This window comes from Dendropsophus ebraccatus, chromosome 5 (genome assembly GCF_027789765.1).
Source record: "Dendropsophus ebraccatus isolate aDenEbr1 chromosome 5, aDenEbr1.pat, whole genome shotgun sequence".
Classification (NCBI taxonomy): Eukaryota; Metazoa; Chordata; class Amphibia; order Anura; family Hylidae; genus Dendropsophus; species Dendropsophus ebraccatus.
Genome location: NC_091458.1, coordinates 162,689,486 through 162,710,714, shown reverse-complemented (window position 1 = coordinate 162,710,714; position 21,229 = coordinate 162,689,486). Strand labels below are relative to the sequence as shown.

Here is a 21,229-nt window from a genome sequence, read left to right as displayed (position 1 = left end):
TAGTGTAGGCCCAGGAGGCTTCCATGGTGTAGGCCCAGGACGCTTCCATAGTGTAGGCCCAGGAGGCTTCCATAGTGTAGGCCCAGGAGGCTTCCATGGTGTAGGCCTAGGAGGCTTCCATAGTGTAGGCCCAGGAGGCTTCCATGGTGTAGGCCCAGGAGGCTTCCATGGTGTAAGCCCAGGACGCTTCCATAGTGTAGGCCCAGGAGGCTTCCATGGTGTAAGCCCAGGACGCTTCCATAGTGTAGGCCCAGGAGGCTTCCATGGTGTAAGCCCAGGAGGCTTCCATAGTGTAGGCCCAGGAGGCTTCCATGGTGTAAGCCCAGGACGCTTCCATGGTGTAGGCCCAGGAGGCTTCCATAGTGTAGGCCCAGGGCGCTTCCATGGTGTAGGCCCGGGAGGCTTCCATGGTGTAGGCCCGGGAGGCTTCCATGGTGAAGGCCCGGGACGCTTCCATGGTGTAGGCCCGGGACGCTTCCATGGTGTAGGCCCGGGACGCTTCCATGGTGTAGGCCCAGGACGCTTCCATAGTGTAGGCCCGGGACGCTTCCATAGTGTAGGCCCAGGAGGCTTCCATAGTGTAGGCCCGGGAGGCTTCCATAGTGTAGGCCCGGGACGCTTCCATAGTGTAGGCCCAGGACTTGGTCTCTGTCAGATCGCTGGAAGCCTCTCCCCAGTTGAAGTTCTATGACAGATGAAGTATCGTTATGTTCCTGGTAGTGATTTATTCTCTGTCTTGCGCCGATTTACGGCTGATGTTTGGTTTTGGCCACTTGCGGCTTTGCTTGTGGCTGATACTAGAAGGACAGATGATGTGACTATGCACTAGTGATATTGTAAGTACTTAACCTTTGTATTCATATCTATGCAAAAGTGTACGCAATCTCATACTAAGAACACCTGGTTATTGTATTTCTGATATACCATCTCTATATAATCCTTTTTATAGATCTTTTTAATAATTTGTTTAATAAAATTGCGTTGTATCTTTATTGGTCGCCTTCTTTATATACGTATCTGAACCTTTTGCTTAAGAGTTAGCAAAACAGATCCCAATGTGCGTCCATAGAGCATCGTTATTCGCGTGCATCACGCATTACGCTGTACGAACGCTAGGCCGCAGCAGAGCAGAGATTAGGAGAGAGAAAAATGTCCAGGAGATCGTCCCGTTTGGCGATGAAGAGCTGAAGCTCATGGTCCAAATCATGGATGAAATGGATTATGGGCCCAGAACGTGTCCCTGTCACTAACCCCAATACACATTAAAGGCGGATAATAAGAAAGGTGGTACGTGCCCTCCAGCAGGATCTCAACAAGAGAAGGACCCCCACCCAAATCCAAAAAAATGGTTGGACCTGAAATATAAGAGTCCCCGGATACTTGCAGAGATACGGCACGGTGAGTAATATGCTGTGAGCCTGATCGGGGGGGGGGGGTGTAATATACTGGAGTAGTGATACTGGGATGTGTAATATACTGGAGTCGTGATACTGGGGTGTGTAATATACTGGAGTAGTGATACTGGGATGTGTAATATACTGGAGTGGTGATACTGGGATGTGTAATATGCTGGAGTCCTGATACTGGGATGTGTAATATACTGGAGTCCTGATACTGGGATGTGTAATATACTGGAGTGATACGGGGATGTGTGATATACTGGAGTCCTGATACTGGGGTGTGTAATATACTGGAGTAGTGATACTGGGATGTGTAATATACTGGAGTCCTGATACTGGGATGTGTAATATACTGGAGTCCTGATACTGGGATGTGTAATATACTGGAGTAGTGATACTGGGATGTGTAATATACTGGAGTCGTGATACTGGGGTGTGTAATATACTGGAGTAGTGATACTGGGATGTGTAATATACTGGAGTAGTGATACTGGGATGTGTAATATACTGGAGTAGTGATACTGGGATGTGTAATATACTGGAGTAGTGATACTGGGATGTGTAATATACTGGAGTCCTGATACTGGGATGTGTGATATACTGGAGTAGTGATACTGGGATGTGTAATATACTGGAGTAGTGATACTGGGATGTGTAATATACTGGAGTCCTGATACTGGGATGTGTAATATACTGGAGTTGTGATACTGGGATGTGTAATATACTGGAGTAGTGATACTGGGATGTGTAATATACTGGAGTAGTGATACTGGGATGTGTAATATACTGGAGTAGTGATACTGGGATGTGTAATATACTGGAGTCCTGATACTGGGATGTGTAATATACTGGAGTAGTGATACTGGGATGTGTAATATACTGGAGTAGTGATACTGGGATGTGTAATATACTGGAGTAGTGATACTGGGATGTGTAATATACTGGAGTAGTGATACGGGGATGTGTAATATACTGGAGTAGTGATACGGGGATGTGTAATATACTGGAGTAGTGATACTGGGATGTGTAATATACTGGAGTAGTGATACTGGGATGTGTAATATACGGGAGTAGTGATACTGGGATGTGTAATATACGGGAGTAGTGATACTGGGATGTGTAATATACTGGAGTAGTGATACTGGGATGTGTAATATACTGGAGTAGTGATACTGGGATGTGTAATATACTGGAGTAGTGATACTGGGATGTGTAATATACTGGAGTAGTGATACTGGGATGTGTAATATACTGGAGTAGTGATACTGGGATGTGTAATATACTGGAGTCCTGATACTGGGATGTGTAATATACTGGAGTAGTGATACTGGGATGTGTAATATACGGGAGTAGTGATACTGGGATGTGTAATATACTGGAGTAGTGATACTGGGATGTGTAATATACTGGAGTAGTGATACTGGGATGTGTAATATACTGGAGTGGTGATACTGGGATGTGTAATATACTGGAGTAGTGATACGGGGATGTGTAATATACTGGAGTAGTGATACGGGGATGTGTAATATACTGGAGTCGTGATACTGGGATGTGTAATATACTGGAGTCGTGATACTGGGATGTGTAATATACTGGAGTCCTGATACTGGGATGTGTAATATACTGGAGTCCTGATACTGGGATGTGTAATATACTGGAGTAGTGATACTGGGATGTGTAATATACTGGAGTTGTGATACTGGGATGTGTAATATACTGGAGTTGTGATACTGGGATGTGTAATATACTGGAGTTGTGATACTGGGATGTGTAATATACTGGAGTAGTGATACTGGGATGTGTAATATACTGGAGTAGTGATACTGGGATGTGTAATATGCTGTGAGCCTGATAGTGGGATGTGTAATATACTGGAGTCCTGAGACTGGAATATGTAATATACTGGGATCTGCTACTGGGGTGTTTAATATACTGGGGACTTTCACAACCCTTTTACTTTGTACCCACAGAACCCCCACCCTATTGCCCACACATAGGCTCACATATATGATATGTTCCCTCCACCGGTCATGTGCAGCCACAGCATATGGTCTCCTCTCATAATAGAAGGATTGAGCTAGAAGGCTGAAGGTTCCCCATCCCTCTTCTGTTGTACAGGAGCTGTCCAGGCATGATGGGAGTTGTAGTTTTGCAATTGATGTAGAGGTGAAGGTTCCCCATCCCTGCTCTATGCACACAGCACAGCCGCCCACTAAGGTTTCTTGAAAGGTGACGTCCAATGAAAGTAACTGGGGGATTATATGTCATCCTGAAGCTGCTATACAGGGATACAGACCTCCTGCTCAGGGGCCCACCAATGGGTAGGGCCCACCGGGGGATTGCCATGCTCCCCTGTGGGCCAGTCCGAGCCTGCTTGCAGCGCGGGCCGAGTGCATTACACACCACATGTGCTCGGAGGGAGAAGAGGAGAGCCGCCGATACGGGGGAGCGTGTGGCAGGTCTTTGTTTCAATTTATTTATTTATTTTGGATAGTTCACACACTGCTAAGGACAGCCCCTCCCACACCGCCACCACTGATAAGCCCCGCCCCTCTGACCCCATCGCCAGAAAGGACCCCATCTCCCCAGAGGACGCCTCCAGCATCGAGCTCCTCTTCTAATGGTCGGTAAAATAACATGGGATGCAGATTCAATTTCTTTCTAGAAAACATCGGCTAATTTGCGCCTTTCTTTTTTAGCTCCGACCCTCGGGGACTGTCCGGCCGTTTTCCGCCAGAGCCAACGGAAGCGCGGCCCTTACCTACAAACTCCTCCAGCATATAGTAAGGGCAGAAACCTGAGAAACTACAGGATGGAAATGATCGCTTTTCATCACCTGTAGAAGTTTTCTAATCATCACATAACAGTAATAGAGACCCTCAACCAGCTGGCGGAGGAGACAGACCACCTCTCTAGGAGGGCATATGGGGCAATGCGCACCTTAAGGGATGTGCAGCCGGGGCTGAGAAATCTCAAGGGACAGATTGACAAGTTGCGCCAAAGGCAACTTGATGTTTTTTTTCCTGTTTATTTCTGTTTTTCGTTATTTGTTTTCCTAATTTTATAATTAAAATGTGTTATTATTTAGATCTCTATGCAGTGTTTGTATTGGTTTCTTCCATTGGTTTTTGAATACACTATGCTCAAAGGCAGGCGCTTCAGCTCAGCCTTCCAAGAACAAGGTAGCAGACAGACACTTCAGCTCAGCCTTCCAAGAACAATGTAGCAGGCAGGCGATTCAGCTCAGCCTTCCAAGAACAAGGTAGCAGGCAGGCGATTCAGCTCAGCCTTCCAAGAACAAGGTAGCAGGCAGGCGTTTCAGCTCAGCCTTCCAAGAACAAGGTAGCAGGCAGGCACTTCAGCTCAGCCTTCCAAGAACAAGGTAGCAGGCAGACGCTTCAGCTCAGCCTTCCAAGAACAAGGTAGCAGGCAGACGCTTCAGCTCAGCCTTCCAAGAACAAGGTAGAAGGCAGACGCTTCAGCTCAGCCTTCCAAGAACAAGGTAGCAGGCAGGCGCTTCAGCTCAGCCTTCCAAGAACAAGGTAGCAGGCAGGCGCTTCAGCTCAGCCTTCCAAAAATTATGTTTAGAACCATCAAGCAAGCCCTGGAAAAATTAGATGGGGGGGCCCTTGAGTTGAGCCCCCGAAAGCATTGGCCATAGTAGGCCCAAAAGGTTTTTCCTTTTGAAAATCACTTGGGGGCCCTTGAAGCGAGCCCCCTGAAAAATTGGGTCTAGTAGGCCCTACAGGTGCAGTCAGTGGTAAAGGAGGAAGTAGGAGGTTGAGGAGGAATACTAGGCGGTAATGTGTGGGGGAAGGGCACAAGGCACAAGGCACTTCACTGTTGGCTGCGTTACTGTGGTGGACAAGTTCAGAACTCTGGGTCTATCCAGTTGTTGTTCATCTTTATAAGCGTCAGGCGGTCAGCACCCCCAAAGCAAAGAGAGACGGCTCCAGCCATGTGTCCAGCTTGTATGGTGCCGAGGGATCCGGGAGGACAGGGTCACGGTCTGCCATGTTCTCCCTAAACATCCGCCAATACTTGTCCCTGTGGATGTTTTGCGCTGGGATGCCATTAAATTGTCCCACATTTTGTCCAGCATTGGCTTATTGTCCGTGGACCTGGCGGATGTTCCAGTTGGACTCTTCCTCTCGCCTTTTAGTGGTCAACTGGCACAATATGTATAACGTTTACCTGCCCTTAGTGGGCTACGCCAGGGACACTATAAGTCACTGTACACACAGGGTCCTGGGATGAATACACCTGATGCTGCTGTTATATCATCTATTTCTTAGCCCTGAGAAGCTTTGGATGCAGAGATGACTTTCTCGCTGGATCTTCGCCCTGAGAAGGACTTCTGGGTTGTGTAGTAATCCTGCCTGACCAAACCTACTAACACCGATCTCTCCCTGCTCCAGGATCTCTCCCTACTAACACCGATCTCTCCCTGCTCCAGGATCTCTCCCTGACTAGGCTGAAAGGCATCTGCGGTCGAGAGGCGGAAGTCAATTATTAAATATTCGAGGTCATGTGGTTCAGCCATCCAATGAGGGTAGGTTTTGGCGCTGCGTGTGTACTCCCAGGGTCCCTCACGGCCTCCCTGCATGGTGATTGGATTAAAAAAGCGCCAAGTGCGATAGGAGGGCTTTCGAATGTTTCCCGCGTATTCATCACACTACTCGATCGAATTGTATTCACTCATCTCTAGAATATAACTTCTGTATAAATAACATTCAGATCCACAAACAAGGGAGGTCTGGCAGGGCGCCATCTAGCATCATCAGTGCCGAAACATTTCCCCTAGCCGCACCGCGCCAACAATTAGTCAACAGGCACCCCAATAATATACCAGCGTTTTCCGGGTCCTACCCCAGTGGGAACAACACCATATCACTATCAAGTGGGGGAATCTACATTTCATTTAACCCCCTACTCTTGCTTCCTGCCCCAGCCAACCCAGTCATGCCGGGCCTGTGCTTAGGCTGCGCCCCCGCTCCCCAGGAGAGGAACTGACAGGTAAAATTATAATGGAAAGATTTGCACAGTTTGGCTATGTTCACAAAACATTTTATTTTTTTTGAGTAAAGAAAGGACGCTGATTGCAATGGAATTAGTGTCCGTTCTTTACTGGAGGGGCAGCATTGCATTGAAGTCAATCCAATGCCGTCCGCTGTGTTCACACACCATTATTTTAACGTCTGTTTTTTAGAACAGGTGTTAATAGGCATGTACATGATTTTATTTCCGGACGCTGTCCACTGAACAGCATCCAGAAATATTCTCTATTCACACAATGTAAAGTCGTCCAGACGCCGTACTTTACATTGAAGTGAATGGTTAATTGATTTGCCGGCACAGCCAAAGCTACCTGCACACCCGACGGTACCTGCACACCCAACGGTACCTACACCCCAACGGTATCTCCACACCCAACAGTACCTGCACCCCAACGATACCTGCACACCCAACGGTATCTCCACACCCAACGGTATCTCCACACCCAACGGTATCTCCACACCCAATGGTATCTCCACACCCAACGGTATCTGCACCCCAACGGTATCTCCACACCCAACAGTATCTCCACACCCAACGGTACCTGCACCCCAATGGTACCTCCACACCCAACGGTACCTCCACACCCAACGGTATCTCCACACCCAACGGTATCTCCACACCCAACGGTATCTGCACCCCAACGGTATCTCCACACCCAACAGTATCTCCACACCCAACGGTACCTACACCCCAATGGTACCTGCACCCCAACAGTACCTCCACACCCAACGGTATCTCCACACCCAACGGTACCTGCACACCCAACGGTATCTCCACACCCAACGGTACCTACACCCCAACGGTATCTCCACACCCAAAGGTACCTGCACCCCAACGATACCTGCACACCCAACGGTATCTCCACACCCAACGGTATCTCCACACCCAACGGTATCTCCACACCCAACGGTACCTACACCCCAATGGTACCTGCACCCCAACGGTACCTCCACACCCAACGGTATCTCCACACCCAACGGTACCTGCACACCCAACGGTATCTCCACACCCAACGGTACCTACACCCCAACGGTATCTCCACACCCAAAGGTACCTGCACCCCAACGATACCTGCACACCCAACGGTATCTCCACACCCAACGGTATCTCCACACCCAACGGTATCTCCACACCCAACGGTATCTCCACACCCAACGGTATCTCCACCCCGACAGTACCTGCACACCCGACAGTACCTGCAAGTCAATTGTAAAAAAAAGAACGTTTCTGCTATGCAACGGTTACTGTTTAACCATGTGTCAACATAGCCTTTCTACCTTTTCACTCCCGGTTAGTTGAAGTTACGGTTTAGGTCTCATCTAGAGATGGGTGAACCTGGAGCATGCTCGAGTCGATCCGAACCTGAACGTTTGGCATTTGATTAGCGGTGGCTGCTGAACTTGGATAAAGCCCTAAGGCTATGTGGAAAACATGGATATAGTTATTGCCTGTAGTTATTGGATATAGTCATTGGCTGTAGTTATTGGATATAGTCATTGGCTGTAGTTATTGGCTGTAGTTATTGGATATAGTCATTGGCTGTAGTTATTGGCTGTAGTTATTGGCTGTAGTTATTGGATATAGTCATTGGCTGTAGTTATTGGATATAGTCATTGGCTGTAGTTATTGGATATAGTCATTGGATGTAGTTATTGGATATAGTTATTGGATGTAGTTATTGGCTGTAGTTATTGGCTGTAGTTATTGGATATAGTTATTGGATATAGTTATTGGATATAGTTATTGGCTGTAGTTATTGGCTGTAGTTATTGGATATAGTTATTGGATATAGTTATTGGCTGTAGTTATTGGATATAGTTATTGGATATAGTTATTGGATATAGTTATTGGATGTAGTTATTGGATGTAGTTATTGGATATAGTTATTGGATATAGTTATTGGATATAGTTATTGGATATAGTTATTGGATATAGTTATTGGCTGTAGTTATTGGATGTAGTTATTGGATATAGTTATTGGATATAGTTATTGGATATAGTTATTGGATGTAGTTATTGGATATAGTTATTGGATATAGTTATTGGATATAGTTATTGGATATAGTTATTGGATATAGTTATTGGATGTAGTTATTGGATGTAGTTATTGGATATAGTTATTGGATATAGTTATTGGATATAGTTATTGGATGTAGTTATTGGATATAGTTATTGGCTGTAGTTATTGGATATAGTTATTGGATATAGTTATTGGCTGTAGTTATTGGCTGTAGTTATTGGATATAGTTATTGGCTGTAGTTATTGGCTGTATCCATGTTTTCCAGACAACCTTAGAGCTTTATCCAACTTCAGCAGCCACCGCTAATCATATGCCGATCGTTCGGGTTCGGATGGACTCCAGCTGCTCCAGGTTCACTCGTCTCTAGTCTCATCTTTTGTATTCTGCGGTCAATTATGGTGGCCTGTGCTGGCCATGGTGACCCCTGAAGGAGGTAGTGGCCCCTGGAGGACCCTCTTTCATTGGTCCGTTATGTTATATCCTTATAAATGTTCCTGTATGAATATAAAATATCTAAATAATACAGAAGTTTATGTCTTCTTGGTTTATTAAAGGGGTATTCCACTCAAACATTCATACTCAAACAATTCCTTCCATACTCATTATTATCTATTCAGTCTCCTTCCCCCAGTTCTCAGCTGCTGCTTTCTGCTGAAGATGCAAAAATCTGTGTGTGCCTTTCCCTCTGTCTACCCCTCCTCCCCCCCTCCCTTCTGAGACAGCTAATGTAAACAGGTCCCTGGCAGGCTTTATCTGCAACATTGTAGCTTCTTTGTAATGCCTTGTATACTGTAACTGACCTAAGGGTCAGTTCACACTTCTGAATTTGCACAGAATTTCAAGCGGAGTTCCCTTCCTGAAGTTCTGCCTGTCCCTTTGATAGAATGTGTCACGGGGACTCCGCCAAAAGAATTGACTATTTTGTAGTGTGAACCTGAGCATCTATAAACCTGCAGCTGCAATGGTCTTCATGACGCTAGGACTGGCTGCAGACCCTTCTTCCTTGCATTGTATGGTTATGTTCACACAACAGTTTTCCCTCTCCATGTAAAATGGCATCTGTCATTTTGAGTTGAAATGTCGGACATCATTTTGCTGTCTGGCCGCCGGTCAGTGCAGTGACAGCTGTCGGTCCATTATTCTAGGTCAGGTGGACTGATCGCCCTTTGTCCATTGAATTTAATAGTAAAAACTGTGAAAAAAAAGAAAAACTGTGTGTGAACAAATAAAAAATTACGTCCACTGTTTGCAAAAGACGTCCGAAAATAATTGTCATGATCATTATTTTGATGTGCGTGCAGATAATGTCCGTCATTTTATACAATGTGTGTATTGGACGTCCGTCATTCCATTGACTTCAATGCATTGCAGTCAACTAAATCTCGCCAATAACGGACGTCTTTCTTTTTTTTTTTTTACGTTGTGTGAACATAGCCTGATGAGTTCTTTATTTTACATACATGTATAGCTTATATTGTGTGTATTACAGGTGGCTTGGACGTCATTTGTTACCGGGATTTCTCAGCCATCGGGATGACGGACTCTGTTAATCTAAGAAATGACCTTCCAGGTAACTCAGTTACGATAAAATGACACGATGGAAATAAAAAACTAGACACATTAGACGACATTAGATTCCTAATACTGTGATGTAAGGCTGTGTGCACACTGAGGAAAAGGCGAGGAATTCAGCTTGAAATTCCTCCCGTAAAATATGTACAGAGCAAAGTCTCTTTCAATGGGTTTTCTGCTCTGTTGTTCACACTGCAGAATTTCCGAGCAAAATTTTCTGCTGTAGATCTGCTAGAGGAATCCTATAGAAGTCAATGGGGGGCTTAAATTCTGCTTAAATTCTGCCTGAAAACTTTCAGCTACAATTCCTCGAGAATTGCTCAGTGTGCACATACCCTAAGGCAGTAAATTCCGCATGGGGTAGATCCATCAATGGCGGCACATCCACACGGCTTACACTCCGCTTCTCAGCCGTATTCCACTTAAACATAACTTTTGATATGTTGTTGCCCATGGTGAGACTAACAATTCCTTCCATACAAGTCAAGTTGCTGATGTTATTAATCCTCCCAGCATTACAAAGAAGCTACAATGTTGCAGATACAGCCAGCCAGGGGCTTGTTTACATTAGCTGTCTCAGAATGGAGGGGGAGTAGGGAGAGACAGAGAGAGAGGCTCACACACAGATTTCTGTGTCCTCAGCAGAAAGCCGCAGCTGAGAACTGGGGGAAGGAGACTGAATAGATAATTACAAGTGTGGCAGGAATTGTTAGTCTCACCATGGGCAGCAGTATATTAGAAGTTATGTTTGAGTAGAGTACCCCTTTAATACCCCTTTAATACTAACGTCAGGAGTGTATAGGCTTATACACTGCTGATGTTTGGATATAATGATGAGAAGTGTTTTTTTTTCTGACCCATTCACCTATTTTTGCCCCGGCCAGCTCTCCTCCTGCAGGTCTTTCTTAGCTGCTGTGTGGCGGCCATTTTTTGCTGCAGCGTGGTGTCTGCAGGGCCCAGAGGGTTGTCTGGCAGTAGAGGGGCTGCCGGACTGCTGGGTCGGTCCTTCCTCGGGGACTGTTGCTTTGGCAATGGTGGTCGCCGTGCAGTACTGCGCCATTTTACGTTAGGGAATCAGGAACCGTGAATCGGTCTGTGGTCTTATAGACTTTGACCAAATTGTAACTAACTCCTGATGTTAATAGTATATAGTGCTAAGAAGTGGGGTGGCCCAGGGGGTACTAGATGGATATTGCCGGGGCTGGTGTCGTGGTACGACTGCGGCACTTGTCACGGAGGCCAGGAGTGGTGTGCATCCTCCCATACCGACACACGCCAGGTAATAGGTTGTAGGTGCAGGCAGTCCCTGGTGTCCCTGCAGTGCGGAGGAACCACAGAGTCCAGGATAAACTTAACATTGAATGCTTTACTGGAAACTTCTTGAAGCGACAGTACAGCTTGATACTCGGCACAAGTCTAGAGCAATTGGTTTGCGCTTGAGTGTGATGGCCAGTTCCTTTGGAAATAGTGGGGTGATAGCTTTACATGGTACAGTCTCTTTGTTAGGGTTTGTAGAGTTGTTTGGGGGCTACCAGGGGGTACTGTCTAGGTGGTGCAGAACTCTGTCAGGGGCACCTTAATATTTGAGATTTGCTAGAAGAAACCCATACTCCCAGATCCAAGAAAATGGGCCCCAAGCTGTAGCTAATCCCTAACGATTACCTGAGGAGATCAAGCAAAGGTTCAGTGGGGCACTTTGGATTTATCTGCTCTTTGCCATGACTGGGGATAGTCCGAAGAGCTGAAGGACTTCCTGATGAATAATTAATAGAGCGTGGTCACCCCAGATGTAGACAGGTTAGGTCTCTTGGGTGGTAGTTGCCCCTCTTAGGGTTTTATCAGGCCATCATCTTGTAGGCTCAAACATGTAAGGAAAGAATCAATCTCTGTCAGGAGCGGGAACCTGGCCAAAATGACCAGATCTGAGGAAACTCATCAGGAACACTCAGTTTTAAGTCTAATCTAATCTCACTAAACTTGACCAATCTTCCCATATATAGGGTTACAAGTAAGCTGGTCCCTCATTGGTGGAGGAACTGTGAAGTGGCTGACTTGACATGTGATTAGTGAGAAATTACTAGACTAGAGTTCTGGTTGGCCAGAAGGAAGGGACCGGACAGCCGTCACACTCTGCAAAAACTAAAGAAAGTCCATTAACCCCCATAGCTTTCAATGTGCTGGAGAAACATAATATTTAGTAGCGGCATCTTGTGGCCAAACAGTAGTAAGACATCTCTAGAAATATAACACAGAAGGAAACAGGCAACCCACACAAAAATAACCTTCAGGGGCCAACTGGACTAGGAAAGAAATCCATCAGTGGAACATGGGAAGCCATGTCTGGTATTTTCCTCCATGGCATTAGATCTATCAGTTTGTTGCTGGTTGCATGTATCTATAGGATGGGACATGGGGCATGATGTATTGGGAACAACTTGTTAGGAACCTTAGACACTATGGGGGGGATAGCAAGACGAAATCCCCTGTGCTGGTCTTAGCCCCTATAGATAGATGGATCCCAGTGAATATGCTATTGTACAGCCCCTATAGATGGATGGATCCCGGTGAATATGCTATTGCCTGATATCCTGTTGCAAAGTGCAGGCGTTGTAAACATGTTTGCCAGACTAAGGATTTGTAAAACCTTGATATTACCATGTAACTGTGTGCCCCCTGCCTTATAACTGACTGTTGTTCCATGCCACTCCTCCCCGGCTGCCTTATAACTGACTGCTACTCCGTGCTGCTTCTCCCCGGCCGTCTTATACCTGGCTGCTACTCCGTGCTGCTTCTCCCCGGCCGTCTTATACCTGGCTGCTACTCCGTGCTGCTTCTCCCCGGACGTCTTATACCTGGCTGCTACTCCGCGCTGCTTCTCCCCGGCCGTCTTATACCTGGCTGCTACTCCGCGCTGCTTCTCCCCGGCCGTCTTATACCTGGCTGCTACTCCGTGCTGCTTCTCCCCGACCGTCTTATACCTGGCTGCTACTCCGCGCTGCTTCTCCCCGGCCGTCTTATACCTGGCTGCTACTCCGCGCTGCTTCTCCCCGGCCGTCTTATACCTGGCTGCTACTCCGCGCTGCTTCTCCCCGGCCGTCTTATACCTGGCTGCTACTCCGTGCTGCTTCTCCCCGACCGTCTTATACCTGGCTGCTACTCCGTGCTGCTTCTCCCCGGCCGTCTTATACCTGGCTGCTACTCCGCGCTGCTTCTCCCCGGCCGTCTTATACCTGGCTGCTACTCCGCGCTGCTTCTCCCCGGCCGTCTTATACCTGGCTGCTACTCCGCGCTGCTTCTCCCCGGCCGTCTTATACCTGGCTGTTACTCCGCGCTGCTTCTCCCCGTCCGTCTTATACCTGGCTGCTACTCCGTGCTGCTTCTCCCCGGCCGTCTTATACCTGGCTGCTACTCCGCGCTGCTTCTCCCCGGCCGTCTTATACCTGGCCGGTACTCCGTGCTGCTTCTCCCCGGCCGTCTTATACCTGGCTGCTACTCCGTGCTGCTTCTCCCCGGCCGTCTTATACCTGGCTGCTACTCCGTGCTGCTTCTCCCCGGCCGTCTTATACCTGGCTGCTACTCCGTGCTGCTTCTCCCCGGCCGTCTTATACCTGGCTGCTACTCCGTGCTGCTCCTCCCTGGGTTCCTTGAAACTAACTGGCATTTCTCCCCGGGGGCTTTATAACTGACTGCTGCTCAGTGCCACTCCTCCCGGCTGCCTTATAACTGACTGCTGCTTCTCCCCGGGTGCTTTATAACTGACTGCTGCTCCGTGCCGTTCCTCTACAGGTGCCTGGAAAAGCTGAATCCAGTCCTTGAAAACTTGGATAAGTTTGGATCCAGCTTTTCCAGGGACCCAGAGTGGAGCGGTAGTGAGTTAAATATTATATATTATAACATATTATGCTGCTATGATGTTATTTTTTCCCTCCTTTCTGAGTTTTTTATGGATTTGTGTGATTTTTAATAGAGATTAATAAAACATTGAATACATTGTGGAGTATTGTGTTGACTTTGGATAGTTTATTGCCCATAATTGTTTACAGGTGTCTTAGGGATGAGAGAATGGACAAGGGACTGTGGCGGGATGTTATCCATGCTTTCCTCCATTTCTTAACAACCATATGTTGGCAAAAATAGAATGACGTTAAAAAAGCATTCCGTTTTTTTTTAAATTGTTCCTCCGGCTGCAGGCCGCCACGTATACTTACCCATGATGATCGGTGTCCTACGGCGCAGCTTCATTCCCTTCCTATGGCGCCACTTGCATCCCACGGGCGTCCTTGTGACCTCATCAGCTTCAGCTCTGCAGCTCAGGAGGCCGGAAGTCATTGTACCCAATACATCTCTATGGGACGGCTCTGACTTCTGACCTTCAATAGACCTAAAGAGATAGAAAAGGGGTCAGGAAAGCGGTTATTTCACAGCCAGTGGGATGCAAGCAATGCTGTAGGATGGGAATGGAGCTGTGACACAGGACACTGATCGTCATGGGTAAGGATACGTGCCAGCCTGCAGCCAGGGGAACAATAAAAAACAAGACAAAATGCTTCCTTAATAATCATGTTAAATACAAAGAAATCCTATGCATGTTTATTGTATTATTATATTACAGTGTATAAAACCTTGTGATTTCACTTCCACAGACCTCGGAGGTCCTTTCTTGTACTGGGACCAGAATGAAAATGAGAAAACATCTTACTCTGTTGAAACTCCATATGGCTTCCAGTTGGATTTGGATTTTATGAAATATGTTGATGATATTCAGAGTGGTCACACCTTAAAGAAACTGAAAGCCAATCGGAAACCAAGGGTGCCACGTCGGTCCACATCATCTTTAAGAAGTCTTTCAAGTCAAACAGGTGCTTGGGTCTCAACTGAATCTTTGGACTTTAGTGAAGATGGAACATCAGATTCTGTATTTTTAACAGCTTGTAGAACAGAAACCGATTCCTCACACACCAAAGAAACATTGGCTTTAAGAAAGTCCAACCCATTGTCCCCAACGCCCTATTTTAAACTCCTTCCACCTCCACCAGCAAAGAACTTGGTAAAGAATCCTCGAATTGAGGAAACTCTACAGGAGACTAGCAGAAGACTTCAACAAGACCAGCTAAGTTTCTACTCTGATAGATCTCTCCAGACTTCCAATCTTTCTAAACTTACCAATGCTAGTAGAAGTTCACCAAACCTTAGCCAAACATCACTAACTGTCTACCAGAACAAAGGGGGAGAAACTCATGCCACGTCAAGCCAAGGTTTCATGGGGTCTGTGAAAATAAGTCCTGTAAATTCTGGTAGAAGTACCCCTGCTGCCAACATTTCTCCAGCTCATCTTCAATACATTCGGGAACAGATGGCTGCTTCATTAAAGCGGTTGAAAGATCTGGAAGAACAAGTGAAGATTATTCCTGCATTACAAAGGAAGATTTCAACTCTAGAAAGAAAAAACAAGAAGCTGACCTATGATTTGGAGGAACAGAAAAACAGTCTTTTAAATAGTGGAGAAACAAGTACCATTGACGAACAAGACAGAAAAGAAGAAGAAGAAGAAGTGAAGTCTGGACAGAAAAGTCATTCAGGACCTGCAGGACATAAAAGAAGTAAAATAGCAGAGCTAAAAAGGTTAACAGAGAAACTAAGTGATCCAGATAGAAACTTAGGGAACAGGAAAGTGGCCGGTGAAAAACCATGCGGTCGCCACCCGGCAGTGAAAGAGAAGACTCGTAAATCGGTAGCAGTTGGCGATGATGTTAGTATGGACGACAAATCCAGGCTGAACACCAAAGATGTTGCTTCCCAGGCCTCCCCAGTAACCAGAGATGTAGGTGAATGGGTTATGGAATCTTTATTAGGCTTATCCTCTGATGCAGAGAAGGAGATCCAGCTTCTTCAGCATACTGTAGAGCACCAGAGGGCAGTTATCGGCATGCTTGAAGATCATGTGAAGGCTGCAGCCGAGGAACTGGAAGAGCTGAGGGTAGCTGTTGCCTCATGGCAAGATAAAGAAAAGACAATGCAGGCAAATCAGGTGGAATCATTACTCGATGTATCTGTGCCCTATGGCGGGGAATGACCTCAACAAGGTTCACAGCTGGTGGACACGTCTTCCTTTTCTAATGTTACAGCGGATAATATACCTGCAGAAATTACAAATACTATAGTAAAAAATACAGCCACAACCACTGAGGAACAGTCCATATGTCATCCAACAGGTGAGGTGTGTCCAGAGAGTACCCAATGTCCGAGGAGCTAGTGGCAGCCATTGAGAGTAAAGATGTCCAAATCTCTCTACACAATCCATGTGCAGACAAAGGAAAGTGAACCTGACACATTTTCAGATGCATCGCACAAGCAATAATCCGTTACCCAATGTAATAGACGCTGCAGACTATGGAGATGCATCAACATGTAGAATGGAGTAGGAGAGAGGAACTAGATGCCGGCTAGAGACAGGTTTCCACCAGCCTTTTACCCTCACGATCCCTCCAACTCCCCATTCATTTCAGCGGGAATATATTGTGCTCGGTTCATCTCTGCTTGACTTGTGGCTGTCTTCATCACAACCATTAGTATTTTCTTTTATTTTGCACGGACATAAGTTATTCATGCAAACATTTTTTCATGGCGGAGAAGCACAAGCACCGGGAGCTATGAGAGTACCACCTGCTGGGCCCATATCTGGGGAGACACTGGGCATTCGGGCACCTCATGGATTCGTTTAGCACTGGACTGTGAGAGGTTTCATCTCGTGTCCAATAATATAGAACATTGAGCACATGGCGGGACGCAGAGAGGAAGAAGCACCATTTGGCCTTTGATCTGCAGATTCTGCTTGAATAGTTTTTAATCTCCCCGTCATATCCGCAATGTGGTGGACAGATGGTGGACAGTGACATCGACCTGGCACTATGATACATTACTGGCCTGACACCACGGTCTAGGTCACACTCAGCACATTATATGGTTGTTTACTATGGGAAAAATTGTATAATTGTATTATGATTTTTTTTTTTAATTTGTCACCATTTTAATGTATTTACAACTTTTCACTTTTCTTGGGGGGGGAGGGGGGATTCACCTGCTCAATTCCTCTGGTGGTAACTATTGATCATGGCCTCTAGAGGACGTCCCGCTGCCAGTGGCTTTGGGCCAGCTTAGTGCTATTTCCCTTAATTTACTAGATCGGGCAGGCTTTAATTCCTCCCCCCCCCCCAAAAAAAAAATAAATAAAGTGACGTCACGACTAGTGATGAGCGCACATCCCGATGTTTGGTTCAGATCCCGAACACGAACATAAAAAAAAAAAATTATTGTGATCGGTTTGTGTTCCTCGAACAATTATAAACAAACATACAGTAGAAGCGTATAATTTGGTCTACACACATGCGTACAGATTATGAGGTGCACAGCGCTAATTACACAATTGCGTACATTCGCAAGTTCGAATATGTTCGAAAATGATTGTTATAACTATTCCGATCATCAAACAAATTATTCATGATCGGCGAACATGAAGAATTAGCATCATGTTTGTACGAACATACGAACATTTAAAGGGGAACTCCACATAAGGAAAGCTTATTTTCTATTAAAAGTACATTAAAAGTTATATAGATGTGTGTATACAATGTATTTCCATATCTGTGCGGTTCTGCCACACTAGTAGCTGATAGAAATCCAGGAAGTGAAGAAAACTGTCCTCTGTGCCAATTCACCCAGTCAGCAGCCCATAATACAGAACCATTCCCCAGGACACCAACCAATCAGGAGCCTGTAATACAGAACCATTCCCCAGGACACCAGCCAATCAGGAGCCTGTAATACAGAACCATTCCCCAGGACACCAGCCAGTCAGCAGCCCATAATACAGAACCATTCCCCAGGACACCAACCAATCAGGAGCCTGTAATACAGAACCACTCCCCAGGACACCAGCCAGTCAGCAGCCCATAATACAGAACCATTCCCCAGGACACCAGCCAGTTAGCAGCCCATATTACAGAACCACTCCCCAGGACACCAGCCAGTCAGGAGCCTGTAATACAGAACCACTCCCCAGAACACCAGCCAATCAGGAGCCCATATTACAGAACCACTCCCCGGGACACCACCCAGTCAGGAGCCCATATTACAGAACCGCTCCCGACGGGACACCACCCAGTCAGGGGCCCATATTACAGAACCACTCCCCAGGACACCACCCAGTCAGGGGCCCATATTACAGAACCACTCCCCGGGACACCACTCAGTCAGGGGCCCATATTACAGAACCACTCCCCAGGACACCACCCAGTCAGGAGCCTGTAATACAGAACCACTCCCCAGGACACCAGCCAGTCAGGGGCCCATATTACACAACCACTCCCCACGGGACACCACCCAGTCAGGGGCCCATATTACACAACCACTCCGCGGGACACCAGCCAGTCAGAAGCCTGTAATACAGAACCACTCCCCAGGACACCAGCCAATCAGGAGCCCATATTACAGAACCACTCCCCGTGACACCACCCAGTCAGGAGCCTGTAATACAGAACCATTCCCCAGGACACCAGCCAGTCAGGAGCCTGTAATACAGAACCACTCCCCGGGAACCACCCAGTCAGCAGCCCATATTACAGAACCATTCCCCAGGACACCACCCAGTCAGCAGCCCATATTACAGAACCACTCCCCAGGACACCACCCAGTCAGGAGCCTGTAATACCGAACCATTCCCCGGAACACCACCCAGTCAGGAGCCCATATTACAGAACCACTCCCCAGGACACCAGCCAGTCAGCAGCCCATATTACAGAACCATTCCCCAGGACACCACCCAGTCAGCAGCCCATAATACAGAACCATTCCCCAGGACACCAGCCAGTCAGCAGCCCATATTACAGAACCATTCCCCAGGACACCAGCCAGTCAAGAGCCTGTAATACAGAACCACTCCCCAGGACACCAGCCAGTCAGGAGCCCATATTACAGAACCATTCCCCAGGACACCACCCAGTCAGCAGCCCATATTACAGAACCACTCCCCGGGACACCACCCAGTCAGGAGCCTGTAATACAGAACCACTCCCCAGGACACCAGCCAGTCAGGAGCCTGTAATACAGAACCACTCCCCAGGACACCAGCCAATCAGGAGCCCATATTACAGAACCACTCCCCGTGACACCACCCAGTCAGGAGCCTGTAATACAGAACCACTCCCCGGGACACCGCCCAGTCAGCAGCCCATAATACAGAACCATTCCCCAGGACACCAGCCAGTCAGGAGCCTGTAATACAGAACCACTCCCCGGGAACCACCCAGTCAGCAGCCCATATTACAGAACCATTCCCCAGGACACCACCCAGTCAGCAGCCCATATTACAGAACCATTCCCCAGGACACCACCCAGTCAGGAGCCTGTAATACCGAACCATTCCCCGGAACACCACCCAGTCAGCAGCCCATATTACAGAACCACTCCCCGGGACACCACCCAGTCAGGAGCCTGTAATACAGAACCACTCCCCGGGACACCAGCCAGTCAGGAGCCTGTAATACAGAACCACTCCCCAGGACACCAGCCAGTCAAGAGCCTGTAATACAGAACCACTCCCCAGGATACCACCCAGTCAGGAGCCCATATTACAGAACCATTCCCCAGGACACCAGCCAGTAAGCAGCCCATATTACAGAACCGTTCCCTGGGACACCAGCCAGTCAGGAGCCTGTAATACAGAACCACTCCCCAGGATACCAACCAGTCAGGAGCCCATATTAAAGAACCATTCCCCAGGACACCAGCCAGTCAGCAGCCCATATTACAGAACCACTCCCTGGGACACCAGCCAGTCAGGAGCCTGTAATACAGAACCATTCCCCGGAACACCAGCCAGTCAGGAGCCTGTAATACAGAACCATTCCCCAGGACACCAGCCAGTCAGGAGCCTGTAATATGGAACCACTCTCTGGGACACCAGCCAGTCAGGAGCCTGTAATACGGAACCACTCTCTGGGACACCAGCCAGTCAGGAGCCCATATTACAGAACCACTCCCCGGGACACCAGCCAGTCAGGAGAACATACTACAGAACCACTTCCCGCATACACCGCCCAGTCAGGAGCCTGTAATACGGAACCACTCCCAGGGACACCAACTAGTAAGGAGCCCATATTACATAACCACTCCCCGGGACACCAGCCAGTCAGAAGCCTGTAATACAGAACCACTCCCCGGGACACCAGCTAGTAAGGAGCCCATATTACATAACCACTCCCTGGGACACCACCCAGTCAGGAGCCTGTAATACAGAACCACTCCCCAGGACACCAGCCAGTCAGGAGCCTGTAATACAGAACCACTGCCGGGAACACCGCCCAGTCAGGAAACCATATTGGAGAACCACTCCCCAGGACACCATCCATTCAGGAGACCATATTACAGAACACCTCCCCAGGACACCAGTCAGTCAGGAGCCTGTAATACAGAACCACTCCCCGGAACACCAGCCAGTCAGGAGCCTATAATACAGAACCAGTCAACAGGACACCACCCAGTCAGGAGCCCATATTACAGAACCACTCCCCGGGACACCAGCCAGTCAGGAGCCTGTAATACAGAACCACTCCCCGGGACACCAGCCAGTCAGGAGCCCATATTACAGAACCACTCCCCGGGACATTAGCCAGTCAAGAGACCATATTACAGAACCACTTCCCACATACACCGCCCAGTCAGGAGCCTGTAATACAGAACCACTCCCCAGGACACCATCCAGTCAGGAGCCTGTAATACAGAACCACTCCCCAGGACACCAGCCAGTCAGAAGCCTGTAATACAGGACCATTCCCCGGAACACCATCCAGTCAGGAGCCTGTAATACAGAACCATTCCTTGGAACACCAGCCAGTCAGGAGCCTGTAATACAGAACCACTCCCCAGGACACCACCCAGTCAGGAGCCCATATTACAGATCCACTCCCCGGGACACCAGCCAGTCAGGAGCCTGTAATACAGAACCACTCCCTGGGACACCAGCCAGTCAGGAGCCCATATTACAGAACCACTCCCCGGGACACCAGCCAGTCAGCAGCCCATATTACAGAACCACTCCCCGGGACACCAGCCAGTCAGAGCCTGTAATACAGAACCAGTCCCCAGAACACCACCCAGTCAGGAGCCCTTATTACAGAACCA

General features: G+C 47.7%; 1 protein-coding gene across 2 annotated transcripts in view; it reads left to right on the top strand.

Annotated features, from left to right (window-relative positions):
* Window positions 1-17,639, top strand: part of LOC138793298 (KN motif and ankyrin repeat domains 1-like) — a 40,577-nt gene extending 22,938 nt beyond the window's left edge. For both annotated transcript variants that reach the window (XM_069971818.1, XM_069971819.1), the window contains exons 2-3: window positions 9,969-10,049; window positions 14,695-17,639. In XM_069971818.1, coding sequence (XP_069827919.1) covers window positions 10,013-10,049; window positions 14,695-16,124 — 1,467 coding nt within the window. In that variant the 5' untranslated portion in view covers window positions 9,969-10,012 and the 3' untranslated portion in view covers window positions 16,125-17,639. The remainder of the gene's footprint in view (window positions 1-9,968; window positions 10,050-14,694) is intronic.
* Window positions 17,640-21,229: the final 3,590 nt, after the last annotated feature.